This window comes from Paramormyrops kingsleyae, chromosome 8 (assembly GCF_048594095.1).
Source record: "Paramormyrops kingsleyae isolate MSU_618 chromosome 8, PKINGS_0.4, whole genome shotgun sequence".
NCBI lineage: Eukaryota > Metazoa > Chordata > Actinopteri > Osteoglossiformes > Mormyridae > Paramormyrops > Paramormyrops kingsleyae.
Genome location: NC_132804.1, coordinates 21,606,983 through 21,626,836, shown reverse-complemented (window position 1 = coordinate 21,626,836; position 19,854 = coordinate 21,606,983). Strand labels below are relative to the sequence as shown.

Here is a 19,854-nt window from a genome sequence, read left to right as displayed (position 1 = left end):
GGCCGAGTCTGCGTCAGTGTCAGCCACAGCCCTGCGCCAAAGCGCCGACTTTCTGCAGGTTGTGGTCGACTGCTCCACTCAAAAACTCCACCCAGCTCTGGTCGGCTTCCAGGCAGACATGACTTGCTCTGAGAAACAGGGACGGAGCAAAAGGTGCATTTCAGGAATGAAGGATGAAATCACCGCTTGGAGAGGTTCCCACGTTACCACAGGAGAGAAAACAAAAACACGGCGGGCATCGCTCTCACGAACACCGGGCTGGGCGTCGGTGTCGCACGGCGGCCTGAATGGCCACTTGAATGTGAGATGAGGTGCAGCGCCGCCATGGCGCCGTAACACACCCACCTGGTGATCTCCAGCACCTTCATCAATACGCCCGCCACCTTGCATGCCTGGAAACATATTTATTATTGCTGCTTATAAAATAATTAATCAGCACCCATATGACAAAGCAATTGCCTCCCTTAACTTAATACTTGGTTGTGCCACCTACAACAGAAACAGCTGCAATCAAACATTTGCGGTAAGAGGAGATCGGTATTTGGCTTCACTGTGCATAAATTTTGGCCCATTCTTCCCTACAGAATTGTTTTAATCCAGCCACATTGGAGGGGTTTTGATTATGAACTGCCCATTTCAGGTCCCACCAGAACATCTGAGTGAGGTTCCAATCAGTCCACTCCATACGCTTAATGTTGTGTTTTTCAGCCATTCAGAGGTGGGATTGCTCTTGTACTATGGATAATTGGTTTGTTACATAATCCAGTTGTGCTTGAACTTCAGATCACAGACTGATGACAGGACATTCTCCTTCAGTCTTTTCTGGTTGGCAGCTGAATTCACGCGTTCCTGAACTATGGCAAGTCTCCCAGGTGCTGCAGCAGCGAAGCATCCCCACACCGTCACACTGCACAGAGCTCTGAACCTCACTGAATACTGCAAAGTAGTCGGATACTAGAAACTGCTGCATGCATGTGGTTCCCTTCAGCAGATTACATTCTGAATATCATCAGTAAGCCATTTTCAGCAGATGTAATGGCGGGTATAGGCTACTGAAACCGTTCAGTTATTTCCAGTGACAAAGGAGAACAAGACCTCCTATGCCAAGCCACCCCCACATGGAAAGAACCTATATGAGGATATATGCGTATATATGAAACCTATATGCAGTATATATGCATATATATACGTATATATGCCACATATAGGCAAAATTGAGGTGCATATATGTGCATATACAGGCCATATAGGTCTCCTGTATTGCTTCTTTATATCCACATATAAGCCCTATATGTACATACAAGATATGTCTCCTATATAGCTCATGGCAGGATCTGGTCATTTTAGCTCATATCTCACTTTGGCAACTGTCATACATGATGCCTAGCTCATATTTTCTATTATCAAGGCAATAACTAAGAACTAACTAAAAAAAAAAAAAAAAAAAAAAAACTTATGTGCGAACACGTGAAATTGGTATCACATGTAATTGGCATGTTATGGAATTTAACTATGGCGAATAAGTGTGGGCAGTGGTGGCTTGATGGTTAGGGGTAGCGCACTTGTAATTGAAAGATTGCAGGTTCGAGTCCCCCACCAGCAAGTCACCACTGAGGTACCCTGAGCAAAGTACCACCCCCAAGCACTGCTCCCCGGGCGCTGAGTTAGCTGCCCCCTGCTATGTCACGAAAGTCACATATGGGTCAAATGCAGAGGACACATTTCACTGTGGTGTGTTGACAATGACCACTGATCACCTAATTCTAAGTGAGAGAAGATGAAAAGCTATGATGTCTACACATTTTCCTGAAACATTTACAAGGTTAATTCTTTCTTGTATGAAAATAGTGGAAAAGAAGGAAATGTATAACAAAATGGTTTGTCGTTTTTTTTATTTTGTCAATCAAATCTTTTTTCCAATTTCAAGTCACTCCCAGACCACACGGAAATAACCTATATAAACATATATGTTTTAATATAGGTTTTGCTATAGGTTTTTAATATATGTGACATATATAAAATTGGCCGTTTTCCTATATTATATGTACATATATGCACATATATGCGTACATATATGTACATATAATATAGGAAAACGGCCAATTTTATATATGTCACATATATTAAAAACCTATATCAAAACCTATATTAAAACATATATTTTTATATAGGTTATTTCCTTGTGGGCCACTTCAGATGTTCTGAGGGAAAGTAACACAGCTACATCCTAGTAACATCTCACCCTGCAAGTACATGAAACACCCACAGCCAGTGTCACACTGCATGATTGGCAGGGTGGTACAGGAACGCCTATGTTGCAATAAGGGAAGAAAGACTTGAGAAATGCTTGAACTCTGATTCAAATAATAATCACAAATCTGGATTTTTCAGCATGATTCATACAGCATATGACAAACTTCCTGCTGAAAGTGTTGTGGTAATACCAAAACTTAAACTTTACAGGGATTGTCACAAGTCCCCTAGGACAGTTACAGTGTGTATACTCTTTCTCTCTTTACACACATAACAGACATCTACAGAAATGTTGTTATTTTAAGTACACGCTGGGATTCACACTAATGTCTTTGAACGTAGGCTGGCTAGTAGGGATGGGCGATACCTGCTACACTGATTTTCTTTTGGATCCATTCATCCATTTATCCATCCATCCATCCATCCATCCATTTTCTGAAACCACTTCTCCTATTCAGGGTTGCCAGGGGTCTGGAGTCTATCCCTGAGGTTACGGGCGCACCCAACTCAAGGAAGATGGAAGCTTAAAGGACCTCATTTTCTAAAAGATGGAATTTCAATTTTTTGGGTTCTTGTAATAACACCCCTAAAAGAATTAAACTGAAAATTGCACAACAGTGTAAGATTGCTATCTCTCAGCATTATTTCAAAATCTCTAAGAAAAAGGTGTGTTTCTTTGTTGTCTAATTGTTCAGTACATAGCAAAAGTAGTCATCCAGTAACAAAACCAGTTTCTGATAAATTCAATATTAGTAATTCAGGCCCATGGTTGCAGAACAGGAAAAAGCCGTAAGTGTCACTGTATTTATACAGGTGTCCGGACCGAGTGTCTTCAGTCACTTGCAAAGACACTCTGGGCAGCGGACAACTTGCAATAACGCAGAACAACTTACGCAGCAATGGCTTTGGGTAAGTTAACCTAAGTGAAAATTTAATCAGTTCTTTTTATGATCAACAAGTACAAAAATGCCATATATGCCGTACACACCCACACGCATATATATAGACCAGCTGAACTGAAATGCCAAATGTGAAGCATCTAATTGAATTTGTATAAGAAAATGGTTCTCTATATTTACAAACATTTGGGCAGGTATTATAATTGCCTCTGATAACATCCCATCAAGGGTGTCAGAGGGGCAATGACACCCTTACAGAAAATAAATTCAGTGGGTTAGTCCGGGCCAAGGGGGGCATTTTGTCAGGGCCCCCTGATATTCCAGCCCTGCTCCCAGTCTGGCTGTGTATATTATCTACTCAATAATGGCCAGATGTGACTTGAGGTGAATTTGAGTTTTCCTATAAATCTTATCAGCTGAAGCCTTGTCGATATGCCTGATTATTTTAATTGCTGGCAGAGAGAACCAATAAAAAGTACCACGCAATTGTAAAAAATATATATATACATTTTGTGATTACTCTTGCCTTTTTTTTCTTCTTTTTTCTAGTTTTGCTCCACTGTAGGGAAAACAACAAAGCTCACAACACTGATGAGATCTCTGTGGACAGACTCATAGTGAGGAGGGGGAAGCCCTTTCTCCTGACTCTCCAAATGAAAACAGCTGACATGTCAGCTCTCGACAAGCTGGAGTTCACGGTACAAACAGGTAGGGAGTCTTTTGGCTGATTTGGGTGATATTGGTTACACCTTAAAATAACCTATAACAAAATGAAGCATTAAATATGTCTCCTGTCTCTGTCCTGCACCCCTGACAATAATGTTTCAATAACAGTCTCAATTAGCAGCCTGTAAATAGACGGAGGAGTGTCGAACACTATTTATTTACCTGCACATGAATAGTTTTACTACAGCTCAAAAGCTTTCACAGAGAAGGCTAATAAATGTATTTTCTAAACATTGACCTTCTGCTGCACATGGTTTTTAAGGGTATGATGGCGTACCTTTGATGATCAGCAGAGATTAACAGTTAGGAAATTGCATAATTCTTTCAGACAACCTTCCCTGATTTTAGGAATGTGAGTCGAATTAAAGTTCAGTAAATAAACATAACTGGATAATTTTATAAGACAATTTATGTCTTCATGACCACTGTTCATCCACATTTGCCTTATGTCTTATAAAAATATTCTAAATTATGTTGGCAAAAACCTGGTCAAATTTTGTGTATGTTAAGCCAACAACCTGCTGCAAATGCATTATTTACTTGCAGGGTCAAAAGTTTCTTGCAGTTAAAGCGTTTTATCTAAGTTGTATTTTTAGTGATAAACTTAAAGTTGTAGACCTCTTTTTATCTGTCTTTAGAGAATCCTGCATGAATGAACAGTGCACATTATGTTCTGTCTCCAAAATGAGCAAAATTTGTTCCAGGTACTGTAAATGCTCAGTAAAGAAAATCAAATAATCAAGCCACTACTTAAGCAAAATAGTATTTAAAAATGGGAACAGAAATGTCTGATGTTTGTGTCTATTTTATGTCAATTATAGTTTGTTAGATGTATTTTATTTTATTTCTGTTCCCGAAAAATACTCCTGCTTTAAGTTTTCGTTAAAGATAGTAAGCCTAAGCCTGCTTTGTTGATAACACCTTTAAATCTCTCTTGTTGTGCCCCCCAGGGGACCCCTGATAACTACAGCATATTATAGGCACACATAGGTGTGCAGTTATAACAGCCCAGAAAGTCGTCATGACTGCCATGGACAGTCTAAAGTACATTGTGCTTAAAAAAGGAAAAAGTCAGCCTAGTAGTAAGCATAACCCTGGATTGGCAATAATTACTTGTTGCCAACACGTTTAAAGTCTCCCTTGTAATGCCCCCCCCCCCCACGATTCACTTTTGATAACAGCAGCATATTATAGACCTATAACAACTAAGTTTTGTTCTCACCTCTGATTATGTGTTTTCATCATTAAAATGATAAAAAATATCACTGTATAAAAAATAAAAATATGTTTATATTTGTTTAGCAATGAACTGAAGACACCTGAGAGAGGTTAGGGGATAATAACTTCTTAGGCAACAGGAAGGACAAATATAACTGCTCAATACAACAGGAAAGAGCTGTGTGTAGTATTTGTGAATTCACTATTCACTATAGATGTACAAATATTTATTTTCAGATGTATAGTGACTACAGAATGCCAAGAATTATGATTTATGTCAACCAAAATGTGGATTTAATTTTTCTTGTATATTTTTCACAGAATTAGTTATAGAATTAAAGTTGTTTGGCCTGGCAAAGGTAAATATTTTTCTGTACCATCAATCAGGTCTTCAGGCTTCTGAGGCTTTGAGGACCAAGGCGATGTTCAGGATCTCTCCTGCGGGGCTGGCGAATAATTTGTGGAATGCCAGCATCCAGGAGAAGACTGTCTCCTCTGTGACGCTGTCTGTCAGCAGCCCAGCCGAAGCCTGTATCGGGGAGTATTCTCTGAGAATAAAGACTGCCTCTTCCTTCACTTGTGATAACAAGTTTATCCTGCTGTTTAATCCTTGGTGTTCAGGTGAGTCCCAGTGTGGGTAAGGGTGGAGGAGGGGGGAGTGACACAAGGACTATTTAACACTCAGTTTAGGAGTATCAAGTTAAACTTACCTGCCATTTAGCACACCAAATGTCAGGTACCCTCCTGTGGGTCTCTCACCTGCAGGGGGAGCTGTGTGGGTCAAGGGCAATGTAGATCGGGTGGTAGTCGAAGGCAGGGGCTTCAATGGACTGACTGCCGGCTACCAAAACTGGCTCTTGGCACATGAAAGGAATGTAACCTCTCTGGTGGGAAAGGAGCCTGAGCTGGTGTGGGAGGTAGAGAGATACCGACTAGATATAGTCAGGTTCACCTCAACGCGCAGCTCGGACTCTGGAACCAAACTCCTGGAGAGGGCCTGGACTCAATTTCACTCTGGATTTGCCTTGTTCTGGCTCTTCTTTTCATCTCTGGCAGATGATTCAGTATACATGCTCCAGGACAGTGACAGACAGGAATATGTGATGAGTGAACACGGCCTCCTGTACATGGGATCTAGCGATTACATCTTACCTAAGACATGGACCTTTGGACAGGTGCAAAGAGAATCCCGTCGAACTCACATACTTAGCAATGAGAAAAATTAAGCTGTGGAGCTCATGGTGGGAGGGGCTTCTGCATGCTGTCAATCATTGACCGTTTTAAGCCAATGGGAACCAATCAGTGAGAAGTGAGGTGGTTCTGTCAGTGACTGATAGTGCATGAGAATCCTATGCTGCCAGAGGTTCAAAAGCCTCATTCCCTCCACAGGAAACATTAATATTTAGCTATTTGTATACATGAGTATGTTGGACCTAAATGATCTCTGAAATCTGACCAAAATGTACCATTTGCTCTGCAGTTTGAACAGGACATTGTGGACATTTGCCTGAAACTCATGGACAGGAACCTCAAGTGCCTGAGAAACAAGGAGGAGGACTACTCTGCTCGAAGCAGCCCCATCTACGTCAGCAGAGTGCTCTGTGCAATGGTCAGTCTTGGCTTGTGTTATTCATGCATTTTGGACACAGTGACGTAGGATTTCAAATACATTGACACATTCAATGTTAAGCCTTCAATAAAAAGAAGATGGAGTAGATATGAAACCATAAGATATATATATATATGTTAAACGTACAAAAATAACTTTGTCTTAAAAATAAAAACAGTTTGCTTGCTACACTATTAGGGCAAATTCACAACAAAATCACACTGCTGTAGAAAGCTATAAAATTAATATAATATAGAAATATCTTGCTTTTGCACCCCTTTCAGATTAATGCCCAAGATGATGGAGGGGTTATAGTGGGCAATTGGGATGATGACTTCTCTGACGGCACAGTACCAACATCCTGGAACAACAGTGTGGAAATCCTAAGGAAGTGGGCCAGGAACTACAACTCTGTGAAGTATGGTCAGTGCTGGGTGTTTGCAGCGGTCCTGTGCACAGGTATGTTGAGAAGGTGGCAGCTGTCTTCTTTTTGGAGGAAGTATATACAGTGATCCCCCGCTATATCGCGGATTTTCCCCCGACGTGTCACGGTTCTCTGCGTATCGCGTACCTTGCTTGTGGTTCGATTGTTTTCGTTTTGTTTTAAGCCCTACGACGGCTCCCAAGTGTCCTGCATCTTCTAAGCATTCTGGTAGTAGTGAGCCTAAGCGCCAGAGGAGGACCTTGACCATTCAGGAGAAGGTAAAACTCCTGGATATGCTTTGGGAAGGAAAGCGTTACGCGGACGTCGCTCGCCAATATGTCTTGAATTATTCGACGGTACGCTACATCAAGAAGGATGAAAAGAATATGAGCCACCGCATCACTTTCCTTTAATCAAACAGGAAAGAGGGTGGCATGTTCTCGGAATAAAGCCATCGATAAAATGGAATCACATACGTATACATTACATAATATTATTATTATTATTACCATTATTATTATTATGTTACTCATATCCTTAGCCCAACATCCACATATCATATGTGTTGTTTTAATAAGTTTACATGTGTTCAAGGCATGTGGGAGGGGTATTTTAAAGCTTAAACTATAAAAATATATATATAAATTTAAAATTAAAATCTATATGGTCTTTCTATATCGCGGATTTTCACCTATCGCTGATTGGTCTGGAATGCATCTTCCGCGATAAGCGGGGGATCACTGTATTCTGTATTTATAACTGGGAAATTGTACCCTCAACTCAAGAAAGAATTCTGCATATATTTGATTCCTCTATATGCGTTAGCAACTGGTAACAGGATTTACACAATGCCCAATATGTATGTGTAATACTGTACATAATTTAATTCAACTTTAATTTACAAATTCCAAATGCAGTTCTGAGGTGCGTGGGAATCCCCACTCGAGTGGTCACCAATTTCCAGTCAGCCCACGACACGGACGGTAATCTTGTCATTGACCAATACCGCGCAGAGAGTGGACGTGTTCTTGAAAACGACAGTGTGTGGTGATTGTCCCACTGCAAAACTCAACACATCCTACCAATTCATGAAGTACCAAAAAGTTTGTCCCCTAACTTGACCCCTGAGTCTCTCCTAACTCTGTACTGATGTAGGAACTTCCACGTGTGGGTGGAGGCCTGGATGAGGCGCCCTGACCTTTCTGGAGATTTCTATGATGGTTGGCAGGTGGTGGACCCCACACCCCAAGAAACAAGCAATGGTACAAAGTCGTCCACATTCCATTTCACACCTATGTCTAAAACCCTAATAATAGCTATCAAAAAATTGTAGCCAAGAGTAAAAATTCAATCGTCTATTCAACTCTATATGGCAAACGACATGTATTGTTTAATGTAGGGGTTAGAAACACTTATCACTAGCTGCCCAAAAACCAATAAATAATTGTAGACCATATAGTGGAAATCAGATAAAAGATTTAACCAATATCAAGAGGACACAAGGTGAATGTGGCTTTGAGACACAAAAATCTGAACAAACAGTAATTTGACTGGAGCCCCTGCTTCTCCATGAGAACCTCTGAAAGTCTGCTTTCCCTTCCTGTAGGACTGTACTGCTGTGGACCAGCCCCAGTCAAAGCTGTGCTGGAAGGTCATGTAGACGTCAAATACGACGTTCCTTTTGTCTTTGCTGAAGTCAACGCTGATATTGTCAACTGGAAGATTTTATCCAATGGCTCTAAAATAATGCTTAATTCAGACACATGTGAAGTGGGGCAGAACATAAGCACTAAAATGGTTGGGATGGACAAGAGATCAGACATCACAGCCAGCTACAAATACACAGAGGGTAGGTCTAACTGTGGAGATGCTGAAAAGTTTCACCTCAATCATTGCCTACAATCTCAAAGCATTGTCATGTGAATAATTACTGTATAGGTTTGGTTTGATACTGATCATGAAAGCATATCATTGTTATGTTATGTGCAGGTACAGAGAAGGAGAGGCAGGTGTACAAAGAAGCTGTGAAGAGAGGGACCAAGCCTTTGAGTAATACGCCAAATTCACCTCCTGGGTCTCGTAACCTACAGCTGAAGTTAGTAGAGGTTAGCAAGTCAATCAACGGCAAGGACATCAACCTTAGTCTGGTTCTGAACAATAGCAACCAGGCATCCAAGAAGCTCCAAATCCACCTGCTTGCTCAGGTTATGCTCTACAATGGTGTGCCTGGGGCAATTATCTGGACCGAAGATCCGGAGACACTGCTGCTTTCAAGCAAAGGTACAGGATTTGGCTGCTTCTGTAAAAAGGGAAGAATCTTCTTTAACCCTGAATAAATTATGTCAGGATTTAAGAACTCAGCTAAGGCCAATACTAATGCCTGAAAACCAAACCAGTGTCCCGTTTTGTGTCCACAGAGATGAGCATTCCCATTCAGATCGCCTACCCACGCTACGCTACTCTCCTGGGGAGGAACATCATCAGAGTGAACGCTATCGTAACAGATTTGGATAACAATGGGATCAGCTACCACACAGAGAAAGACATTGTGCCAGAAAACCCCAAACTCACCATAACCGTGAGTGTGGTCTTCTCTCGTTCGACTTCTTGGAAACACAGGCCAAACAATTTCAGAGCTTGACAAGATTTAGCCTAGAAAGTATGTTTGCACTAGGTCTTCTAAAATTATGTTGTCATATTTGTTTCTTGATTAAAAGCAAAAATAGAAGGGAAACTGCAAAAATATATTGTAAACATTAGTAATGACAAAAATTTGGTGAAGAAATATTTTCAAGGTCTTTAAAACATTATAAAGGCAGTCATAATAACTATGGGATATTTCCCTACTTCATGAGGCAAATCTTAATAAACAGCAGTGGTTTTGATTCAACAAATGTGACTTTAACTGTACTTCTAGCTGCTATTGAGACACAACAAAACAGCAGCAGCTGAAATTTCAAAGCAGTTTGGCTTTTCTTCTTCCAGACGAAGGGGATGGCCTACCCGGGCTCCGAAATGACAGCAGAGGTGGTGTTTGAGAACCCCGTCTCTATGGTACTGACAGACTGTAAGGTCACCGTCAGCGGCTCTGGATTACTGGTGGACGTCCAGGAGACCAAGTCAGTGAGACTCATCTCCCAAGTGCAAAAAAACAAAAATTTATATCTTACTTTGCCGTCATAATCATTATCATAGAGGCAGGGCAGAGGGGGCGTATGATATCCAACCTGTAGATTATGGCAGAAGCAAGCTTGTAGCTAAGTAAAATAGGTCATAGAATGAATCACCTACAATGTTTCTGAAACTCCTTAGCTGATTATGAAAATCCTGGGTAGAGAAGTTTTAGTGAGCGTTTGTATATTCTGACAAACGGTTCTTCGCCATTAACCTACTCTGCATGCCTGTTTGTTGCTTTGTGTCTGCTGCTATGGTTGCATAGTACTATGCGGTCTTAGGCAGTCCAAGGAAACATTTAACATTTAGACATTAGGGTTTATTTTAAGATTAGAACATATGCAAGTTAATAGTAACACAATGAAAACTAACAATTTACTGAAATCTTGGTAGATGGTTAGAACACGACTGCTTTGGTTCCAAAGCCTCTTCCATGGGTCACCACAGTCATTCCATGGACTTGTTAATTAATTGAATTGGTAGTGAAATTTAACAAATCTAATTAGTTAAATTACTCAATTTAATTAGCTATTGATTAATAAAAAATAGTGCCCTAGAAGTCGTGTCAAAAATACATGGGTGTATTGGATGGTTGCTGCAAATATTGGGATGATTGAGGGGTTTTAAAATAGTTCACACACTTTGAGACATCAGTTTTACACCAACATGAAGATCACTGAAACGTTTTCTTTGATTGCCTAAGACCTTTGCACAGTATCACATATTACTGTATTAATGTCCTGTTCAGGTCAAGTTTTGATGGATGTGTTCTTTCTCTAGCCTGCCTTCCATCAAACCCAATACTCGGATTCGAGTGCTGGTGCCCTTCGTGCCATACAAAGCTGGTGCCAGGCAGTTGGTGGCCAACTTCAACTGCAACTTGTTCACGGACATCAACACGAGCATCACCGTCGACGTGAAACCCGCGCACATAGCTACTCGGGTTTAGCTCGTAGCTCGGGTTTAGCTCGTAGCGGACTCAAACAAAGAATTGGTTGGATTCTACAAAGCAGGTTGCCTACCAACTTGTGATGTGCATATCAGAGACAAATGTACTCTTTCTCTACAAAGAAACAAATAAATCTCACAAACTGGGTCAAATGACTGGGTCATTGTTTTTTTGAAATTCACAGATGTGTTTTCAGTTTACAAAAAGATTAAATACAAGATGTTTTGTGCAATGACAAAAGATGGCTGCTTTTTGTGTATACTGATACTACAAAATGAAAAGACAGGTTTCATATATGTTTTTTATATATATATTTATATTATTAGCTGAAGCTGTGAACACCACAGGCTGCTACCATAAACCCGAATACTCCCCCGATTTTGTGAATATTTATTACTGTCAGACTCTTGTCATATTCGCAAAAGCTCTCAGTCATCCCACATGCAGGCACAGTTCAAAAGAGGAGAAGCATTCAGGATTACATCACACAATCCCCGGAAATCGAGCGTCTTGGGCAGGCTGAGGCCGAGTCTGCGTCTGTGTCAGCCACAGCCCTGCGCCAAAGCGCCAACTTTCTGCAGGTTGTGGTCGACTGCTCCACTCAAAAACTCCACCCAGCTCTGGTCGGCTTCCAGGCAGACGTGACTTGCTCTGAGAAACAGGGACGGGGCAAAGGGGAAAAAAAAAAGAGGTGCATTTCAGGAGTGAAGGATGAAATCACCGCTTGGAGAGGTTCCCATGTTACCACAGGAGAGAAAACAAAAACACGGCGGGCATCGCTCTCCCGAACACCGGGCTGAGCGTCGGTGTCGCACGGCGGCCTGAATGGCCACTTGAATGTGAGATGAGGTGCAGCGCCGCCATGGCGCCGTAACACACCCACCTGGTGATCTCCAGCACCTTCACCAATACGCCCGCCACCTTGCATGCCTGGAAACATATTTATTATTGCTGCTGTTATTCCTTCTGAGAAAAACAAACTTTACACAAATCCTTAGTGTCTGAATCAATTACTAAATACTAACATTTTCTTTCCAAAACCAGACCACAAAAATTCAACTAATTCGACAAAGTGAAATAATAAATGGTACCAGTTCCAAAGTAAGGGGTGGAACCTAAACGTGAGACAGTATTCATCAGCAACTAGAGACGGGAAGTTTTGCAGTGTAGGTGGCACCATCACACCCCAAAGCGGTCTTTCATCTTGGCTAGCTGGCACAAACACGCTTCCTGCCCGGCTGCTGTGCCTATCTGTGCTTGTTACCTGCACAGTGCAGCACGTGTGGAACAGACAAGACGCCCGAATACTCCACGACACTTGCCAATCACAGGTGCATACCCTGCTTTCAAGGCAGCTATGGGAGCCTGACACACATCTGGAGATTACTAAGGACTCTGGATGAAAGGAAAGTTGCTACTTTTGAAAACATTTCTTTCCAGACTTACATTTTGCTGCACTCCAGAGTAGTCCATTGGTGGGTAAAGACTGAGGGCAAGATCATCAACACTAACAGGGAAACAGAATTAAAACGTCATTTACTAAATGCATCAAGTCTAATGGAATGTTTGTGTTTCTTGACAATGGTGTCTAACCTCTCACTCCTAAAAATACTGAACAGCTTTTGAGCACCATTATAATATTAAATGAGGTTTGTTTATATAAATGATAACAGGTTTACAAGTGTGGAACAAGTGGAAATTGCTTGGGTTACAAGTGTACAGCTTGGGTTTACAAGTGTGGAAGTCAATCAGAACACGACTGCACCATGATTATGAGAACTGGGCCCCTTCATTAATTTCAGATGTACCTTCAGTGATTTTGTTCTGGACCTGGCACTGAATTACAAACCATTATGTCCACACAATGTTCTACATATCTACTTATAAAAAAGGCTGTAGCTTTAAATTAATTTATAAGTCACTTTGGTGGCTGCATTGCACCTATACTAGATTTCCATTCAACACTTGCCATTTTTCATATTAAATCATTAGAGTTCAGACTAATGATGAGGGCATTCCTTTGAGGTGTGCTGTCCCACTGATTCAAACACATGATTTCCTTTTATTGAGTCATTCAGCTGTATCTATGGAAAATATGCCACACCTACAAATTGCAGGTATGAAATCAGGTGTTCGTATGGAAACAGAGATGTGTTATGGAGAACAGGCATAACAGCAGGGTGTGCTCATTCCCACTGCTCATCAGGGCCACACCTGGATTGTGCAACAACATGCACATATCGCAGGTGATTAAATAACAATGAAAGTTAATCTAAGTTAATTAAATCTGCATAGGCCCTTTTTTAAATGGAGTGGCTAATGGTTAAGAAGATAGGGAAATATATATTTGCATATTTAAACCTGGTATATTAATCTATGCATCTTCAAACAGATTTTTCTGAGGAAGGCCATACATATTTATACTGCACTAAACAGCTACAACTAGGGGTCCCCATAGACATTTTACACACATTGCAGCTGAGACAGGACTAACAATCGGCCTGACCTTGGGCTTATGTCTTTGGTGATGTCAGCAAGGTCATCCAGCTGCGCGATGGTCTCTGAACTGTTCACGTTGCCATTAGATTTCACGGCAGCAGTCAGCTTCCGCAGGCACGCCGCGGACGCCTTCATCAGGCCCCGACACGGGGCCATGAGCTGCCGGTCCGATTCTGACCAGTAGGTGTCTCGGTTCCCCCGGGAGTCCAGATCCTCATCATCCAAGACGTCACTAAAGGGGTCGAGGGCCTCTGTTTGTGCCTGGTAAACATGGCCAAGAAAGCCAGTCAAGATTACATGATCTTAAAAGTGAACGCCAGCAACTGCTGTGTTTACAGAAAATCACTAGCATTCCTATTGACTAGCACTGGTGAATATTGTATAAAGGGAATGAAGATGTGCAGAGATGGTGAATTTCCTTTCTGTCCAGCTAACGCCGGGAATGAACTATTCTAACACTCCCCGATGTGTCATATAACCCTCTGGGGTCTAGGGGTAGGGAACACACTTTCACTGACTGGGGCATGGTCACACATTTCATTCAATACCATAAACTTAAATCATGGTAAATATACCTCATTTTTAAAACTTTAATACTTCCGACAATGGACGTTTTGAAAAGATTACGGATTTAGTCCGCGTTTTTTCCATGTTTCTATAATAAGATTTCAGCAAACCGAAATACACGAGAAAGATACGCGGCGTCGCCGACGATGCCGTCAACCCCAGAGGGTTAATCCTAGCCAGCGGGGCAAGGCCTTATCAGCTAAATCAGCAAACATAGTCATGTTAACTTAAGGCTATCTGAAGGTTAATCAAACACCAATCACTGATTTAAGCTACTAAGAATGATGCTGTGCTTTATAGGTCATGCTTCCATCACCCATGGAGGGAAGCCACACTAACACCTTCTCAAAATAAAGTCTATAGACATCAAAATTTGCCATGAAAAAAAGGAGGAAATTGATGGACCTGCTCCATTTCCTCTATGGCGTCCTTCACCACAGCAATGTGAGAGGTCAACAAGCTGAGCACCGCAGCCTGGTTATCTGCATGGAGAGACTTGTAAACCCGGTCATGTGACATTTCAGGTCCCTCCAACTGTACATTTACTCAAGTACCAATTATTTAGTAGACAGAAGTTAAAAGTGAATGGTCAAAGTTTTCCCTTTGTGACCAATAACATAAATTTATACAAGCCGGACTTAGAATGGTTGCATCTTTATCATCATGTACTTGCATTAAACTGTATCAGGTGATTAGGTTCTGTGATGAACTATTCCGACAGCATCAAAACACTGCCCTCTAATGGCAGTTTTGTCTACCTACCTCCCAAGCTTTTTGCAAGTCAATAAATGTCATTGATCACAAACAAAACGCTGAAAAACGCAGTCACATGGAAAAGCGTCGAACTGCACTCACCTTTAGGAAGGTGAGCAAACTGGTCGCATGATGACCACACACTACCTGTAGAGGTGAGCTGTTCTTGCGATAGGCTGCAGGATGAAGCACGGCACAGGAGACTCAGACACATAGAGGACACATCAGCTCAACGGCAGCTTACATGCGGGCACCGTTACCTCTGCAGGGGTGTGCTGAGGATGACGTCTATCAGCTGTACGACCCCCTCCAGAACCTGCGCTGTGGCGTCTCGGATTATTCTGCGCAGTGTCATGCCTGCAGAGAAGAAACCTCACTATATCATCGATCTTATGAACCAAGACATAACACAAAACGTTCATCCAAAGAAATATTGGTACAGAGCATCATATTTTAAATTATAACTGAAATGTAATTAATGCCATAACACTCAAGAGTTTATTAATAGAACAATATGGTAAAGACAAAGGTTCCTCTTTGCCAATTCAGTATAAAAATACTCATTTACTTTACAATATTTCTGCTGATAGAGGTAAGTATGTGCCCCTGGGCTAGGCCTGCACGATTCTGAAAATAATGTGAATCTCGATTCTTTTGCTTAGAATTGAGATCACAATTCTCTGTAACAATTTTTCTTCTTAAATTTAAACATTTATTCCACTCATTAAACTGCAAAAGGAAACACAACAAAACATGACTGTGCCAAATGTATGATTGATCCAGGACCAGCATGTCAACTTCTGACAACAGAAAGGAAACGCTCATCTGGCCATTCAGTGAGGGTAATCAGAACAGCCATATCAAAAGTTCCGGTACCAAAAGTGCCAGTGGGCTACTTTTTGGTACTTGGGGTGGGACTTGAAATGCTTTCTTTGTCGATTGGTTATGCAAATCGCCTGCCTCTGAAATGCAATACAACTCAGAAAACAACGATAAATGAGGTAAACGAATAATAATAATAATGGATGCGTGGACAAATGAAGCGACCGAAGATTTAACTGCGATCTGGCCGGCAGAACCAGATCTCAGGATAGTATAACAAGAAATAAAGTATTTTGTATAATACACTAGGACAGCATGGTACTGGAAAAATTATAGTATTGCAATGTGATTTTGTTGTAATAAATATTGGGGTTATATATGTATAACAAGGAGTTCAACATAAATTTCTGAAAAACCCATCTAGGAGTGATTTAACAGCAAGAATGAAAATGATTACAATTGTCACAGAGAATGTATGCAGCATTAAAGTAAAAGCAGGGGAGGTAACCTTTAAACTGATTTTCAAACATATATCAGATAATCTTGAAAATTAATCATTTAAATTGTAAAACATGATCATTTTTTTCCTATGACAGAATAAAAATGTTTTAGTGATACAAACTCCCTCCGCTATAATGTCCCTATACAAAATTGAAAGCAAGAAAAAGCCTGATCTTAATCTAGACGAATGGAAGTATGAATTGCATGTGCACAACATTGCTATTAATATCACACATCATCCAGCCCTATAATACACTACAGCCATTTTTCTAATTCAGTACAAAATAACCCGCCTCGCATTGTGATGTCATTCAGTGCCGGTATGAGTTTTTAAGCCAATGGAAAACAATACCCTGAAGTACCCTACTTTTGGTACTTTGTTGAAGCTCCACCCGGAGACACCCAAACAGACCTTGGCTTTTAGGAAACCACATGTAGACTGTAGACAGGGCCAAAATACTCTTCTGGAAAGATTCTGCCATCTTCTCTGCATCCTAAAAAAAACCAAAAAGGCTTAAGGTAAAAGCACCATGTGCTGCTCTTCTGATGTGGTTGAACGCCGTGATCTTCACACTCGGGGTGTTACTGTACGTTCATGTGCGTTTATTCACACATGCCCCACCGCCATTATGAGCTGAACTAGATTATCATCACCACCCATATGAAGCTGCTACACAATCAGACAGGTATGTTGAAGAAGAGATTACATGTCAGATTAGAACTATTTTGCAGACAGGAAAAAAAACACAAAACCAAAATGCTTTCAGTGCAAATTATTTCAAAACTGACCAACATCCATTTTCTCCATAGTTGTCATCAACACCCAAAACATGATGTATTTTTCCCCCATTTAATCAGACTTTTTACATAATAAGCATAAATGAATTACAGTCCACCTGCTCTGACGGCAGCGGCGGCTTGGAGAATGCGAGGCTAAGTTTCGTGGCTTCCTGTGAAGTGGATTTGGCAGCTTGTGCTGGGAAGAGAGGGGGGGGGGGGACATGACGACACTCCTTATAGGCAAGCAACACATAGTTAATAAGGGACACCCAAAGCAATACCATCAGGTCTATCAATTACCATCTGCATCAATGCCCAGAAAAGCTCAAAAAGTCTGTCCACAATTGTATTTCAAGTTCTTTGATATTTCTGCATGTGCATCATAACACACTTCGTAAACTGACCTCTGGCACCTTTAAACGTGTTGATAAATTATAGCTGTCATTGTTGAGAGCAGAAACATGCTTAAACATGCACAAAACCATCAGTATTAAAATATTTAAAAACTACCGTGTATGGTACTGCCAGAAGTGACCGAAGACACAGTTCATCCAATCAAACATATGATAAAATAGCTGTTGCCACAGATGACAAATACATTTTAGGTTAGATTATGGTGGAAAAATATTTCCAGCACAAATTAAAACAGGTCATTTGATATTATGAAGTAAAAATTAATGATACTCAACCTAGCGTTTCCCAGAAGTTAGGCAGGTTAAAATCCCCATGTGATTCATTTGATTCTCCGTCTGTGGGGGGAATCATTCACTGGATCAATAAAGTAAATCTCCAGTATCGTTTGTCTTTATATTAGGTGGTTCAGTGTTTAGGATTCATGGTGCATAAATTCATAGTGCAATATGTACGACGTAAAAAAACAACAGAATCCACAACGTCAACTACTGATACCATCCAAAGCTCTAAGGAATGGACTGAACGTCATGCATCCTCTTTGCCGTCATTCTCACAACGCTTAATTAAATATCGGCACGGAGGAAACTCATAATTAGAGCATATAATAGTAATAAATAAAAATACTGATGGCAGGAATGTGTTTACACGAACTGGCGCGGCACATTTTCGACTGCAGGATGACGATACTTCAATATCAGTAAGGGACAACATGGGATCCCGCCCTCTTAGACACCTTATCTTCAATAACTGCAAAATTTACAAGCATTTCAAGTGACTAGTTTTAGTCAGTTACAGTTCCATAGGTATAATCCATAGGTAAAATTCGGTAGTTTTACATTCACCCTTTTTTTTTGTTATATGTGCATTTGCGAAGTTTAGCTTATACTCCCATTCCTGAGGTAACAACTACACTATAGCAATACACTAAAAAAGGACTCAAACGAACTCACATTACAAAGACCTTATTAAAAAAACCTTATTAGTCCGGATTAGTAATATGTGGTAAGGTGCAGTGATGCGAAGGGGGGGGTAGCTAACAAGCTAACGCTAACCGAACTGCATGTGACGGTGACGCTTACAAATTTAACCAGTCAGAATACAAAACAACCATAACACAACAATAGTTATGTTACCTTGTTAATTTCGTTTAATGACGACGCCACAGTAGGAAACGATTTTTAAATCGGACTGAGGTGCGGTCATAGGTATACAGTATAAACTTATCCGGCCCTCTGAACTACTCCAGGAATAAGGCTATGGACATGTCAACATCACCGCACAAATTAATGTTTCCGCGCAACTTGTACCTTTCACTCGGTCTCGGACGCACTGGACGAGGTTGACGAGATTCCTCAGGGGAATCCGACAGTCAGAACTGGAGTTATCGTCGCTCATGTTGCCGTTTTTCAGGAAACCATGCGACTTCGCGGTCGGAACTAAAAACACGGGCCTCTGATGTCGAGCCGGACTCTGCGACGGAGGATCTACGTCACCGGACAGCTTGGAAGGTTCAATTAGCGGTTTTGTCGTTTGTAACGCAGTTCGGTTGTATGTGTAAGATGTGGTCTTCTGCAAAATTAATCTGATATTTATAATTGTAGTTACAGACGTTTATATGGTAAGCTATGAATGTATAACAATTTATGTTATGAACACATTTATGTAAGGTACATGTTCATTTAGTTGTCACCAGGTGGCACTATAGGATTGGGTCTGTGAGCCACAAACCCTTGTTCTGGTGTAAGTTCTCTTTGTAAACAAAATGCCTAAAATCAAGTCCTGTATTTACCTCAAAAAGAGAATCTTGTTTAGGAACTTTATTTTTGTAAGATATATTGATAGACTACAATAATCTCTTAAATGGGAATTAAGTCGCACACAGTGGCAACCTTTGAGTAGTGCAATTGCAGCACTGTAGTGGAATGATCCAGGGGCTAAAGGTGTTCCAGGATGGAGTGTAATGGAGATGGTGTGCAGGGTTCTTAGTGATGGCTTCAGTGGAAGCAATACGGAACGCGTCATGAATTTGTGTCATTTAGTGATGGCACAGTGCAGTAAAAGTCCTTCAGTTAGGCAGTAAATAGGGAGATCTGCTGAAATGTGGGTGTCCCTTCACCACCAGAACCTTACACTCCTATTCCCGCCCAGTTACACATTCTTGACGTGTGCATCTCTGTTCAATAAATAATTGCTTTACCCTCTGTCAACTTGGACCGCTAGTTTGCTTTCTCTCGACACTTTTAGCAAATAGTAGGATGTACATGTT

General features: G+C 41.0%; 2 protein-coding genes across 2 annotated transcripts; one reads left to right on the top strand and one right to left on the bottom strand.

Annotated features, from left to right (window-relative positions):
- Positions 1-3,085: 3,085 nt before the first annotated feature.
- LOC111835291 (protein-glutamine gamma-glutamyltransferase 5-like) lies at positions 3,086-11,404 on the top strand. The gene is made up of 13 exons (XM_023795434.1): positions 3,086-3,162; positions 3,702-3,860; positions 5,484-5,717; positions 6,153-6,271; positions 6,577-6,705; positions 6,990-7,164; positions 8,047-8,176; positions 8,285-8,391; positions 8,736-8,978; positions 9,119-9,409; positions 9,547-9,707; positions 10,115-10,248; positions 11,084-11,404. The coding sequence occupies exons 1-13, from the start codon at positions 3,153-3,155 to the stop codon at positions 11,250-11,252; spliced, it is 2,061 nt and encodes a 686-aa protein (XP_023651202.1). The 5' UTR covers positions 3,086-3,152; the 3' UTR covers positions 11,253-11,404.
- Positions 11,395-19,080, bottom strand: ccndbp1 (cyclin D-type binding-protein 1). Its single transcript, XM_023795435.2, has 11 exons — positions 18,896-19,080; positions 17,864-17,923; positions 17,291-17,370; positions 16,807-16,888; positions 15,332-15,428; positions 15,174-15,247; positions 14,724-14,800; positions 13,759-14,012; positions 12,699-12,759; positions 12,136-12,182; positions 11,395-11,903 (listed from the first exon to the last, which is right to left on the bottom strand). The coding sequence occupies exons 1-11, from the start codon at positions 18,981-18,983 to the stop codon at positions 11,795-11,797; spliced, it is 1,029 nt and encodes a 342-aa protein (XP_023651203.1). The 5' UTR covers positions 18,984-19,080; the 3' UTR covers positions 11,395-11,794.
- Between the last annotated feature and the right edge of the window lie 774 nt (positions 19,081-19,854).

Excerpts from the sequence above, each read along its gene's own strand:
- LOC111835291 (XM_023795434.1), top strand. Across the intron at positions 8,392-8,735 it reads ACCCCAAGAAACAAGCAATG|GACTGTACTGCTGTGGACCA; the intron begins GTACAAAGTCGT and ends CCCTTCCTGTAG. Across the intron at positions 9,708-10,114 it reads ACCCCAAACTCACCATAACC|ACGAAGGGGATGGCCTACCC; the intron begins GTGAGTGTGGTC and ends TTCTTCTTCCAG.
- ccndbp1 (XM_023795435.2), bottom strand. The coding sequence starts at position 18,983 with ATGAGCGACGATAACTCCAGTTCTGACTGTCGGATTCCCCTGAGGAAT. Across the intron at positions 14,801-15,173 it reads GTTTGCTCACCTTCCTAAAG|ATAACCAGGCTGCGGTGCTC; the intron begins GTGAGTGCAGTT and ends CTCTCCATGCAG. Across the intron at positions 11,904-12,135 it reads AAGGTGCTGGAGATCACCAG|AGCAAGTCACGTCTGCCTGG; the intron begins GTGGGTGTGTTA and ends CCTGTTTCTCAG.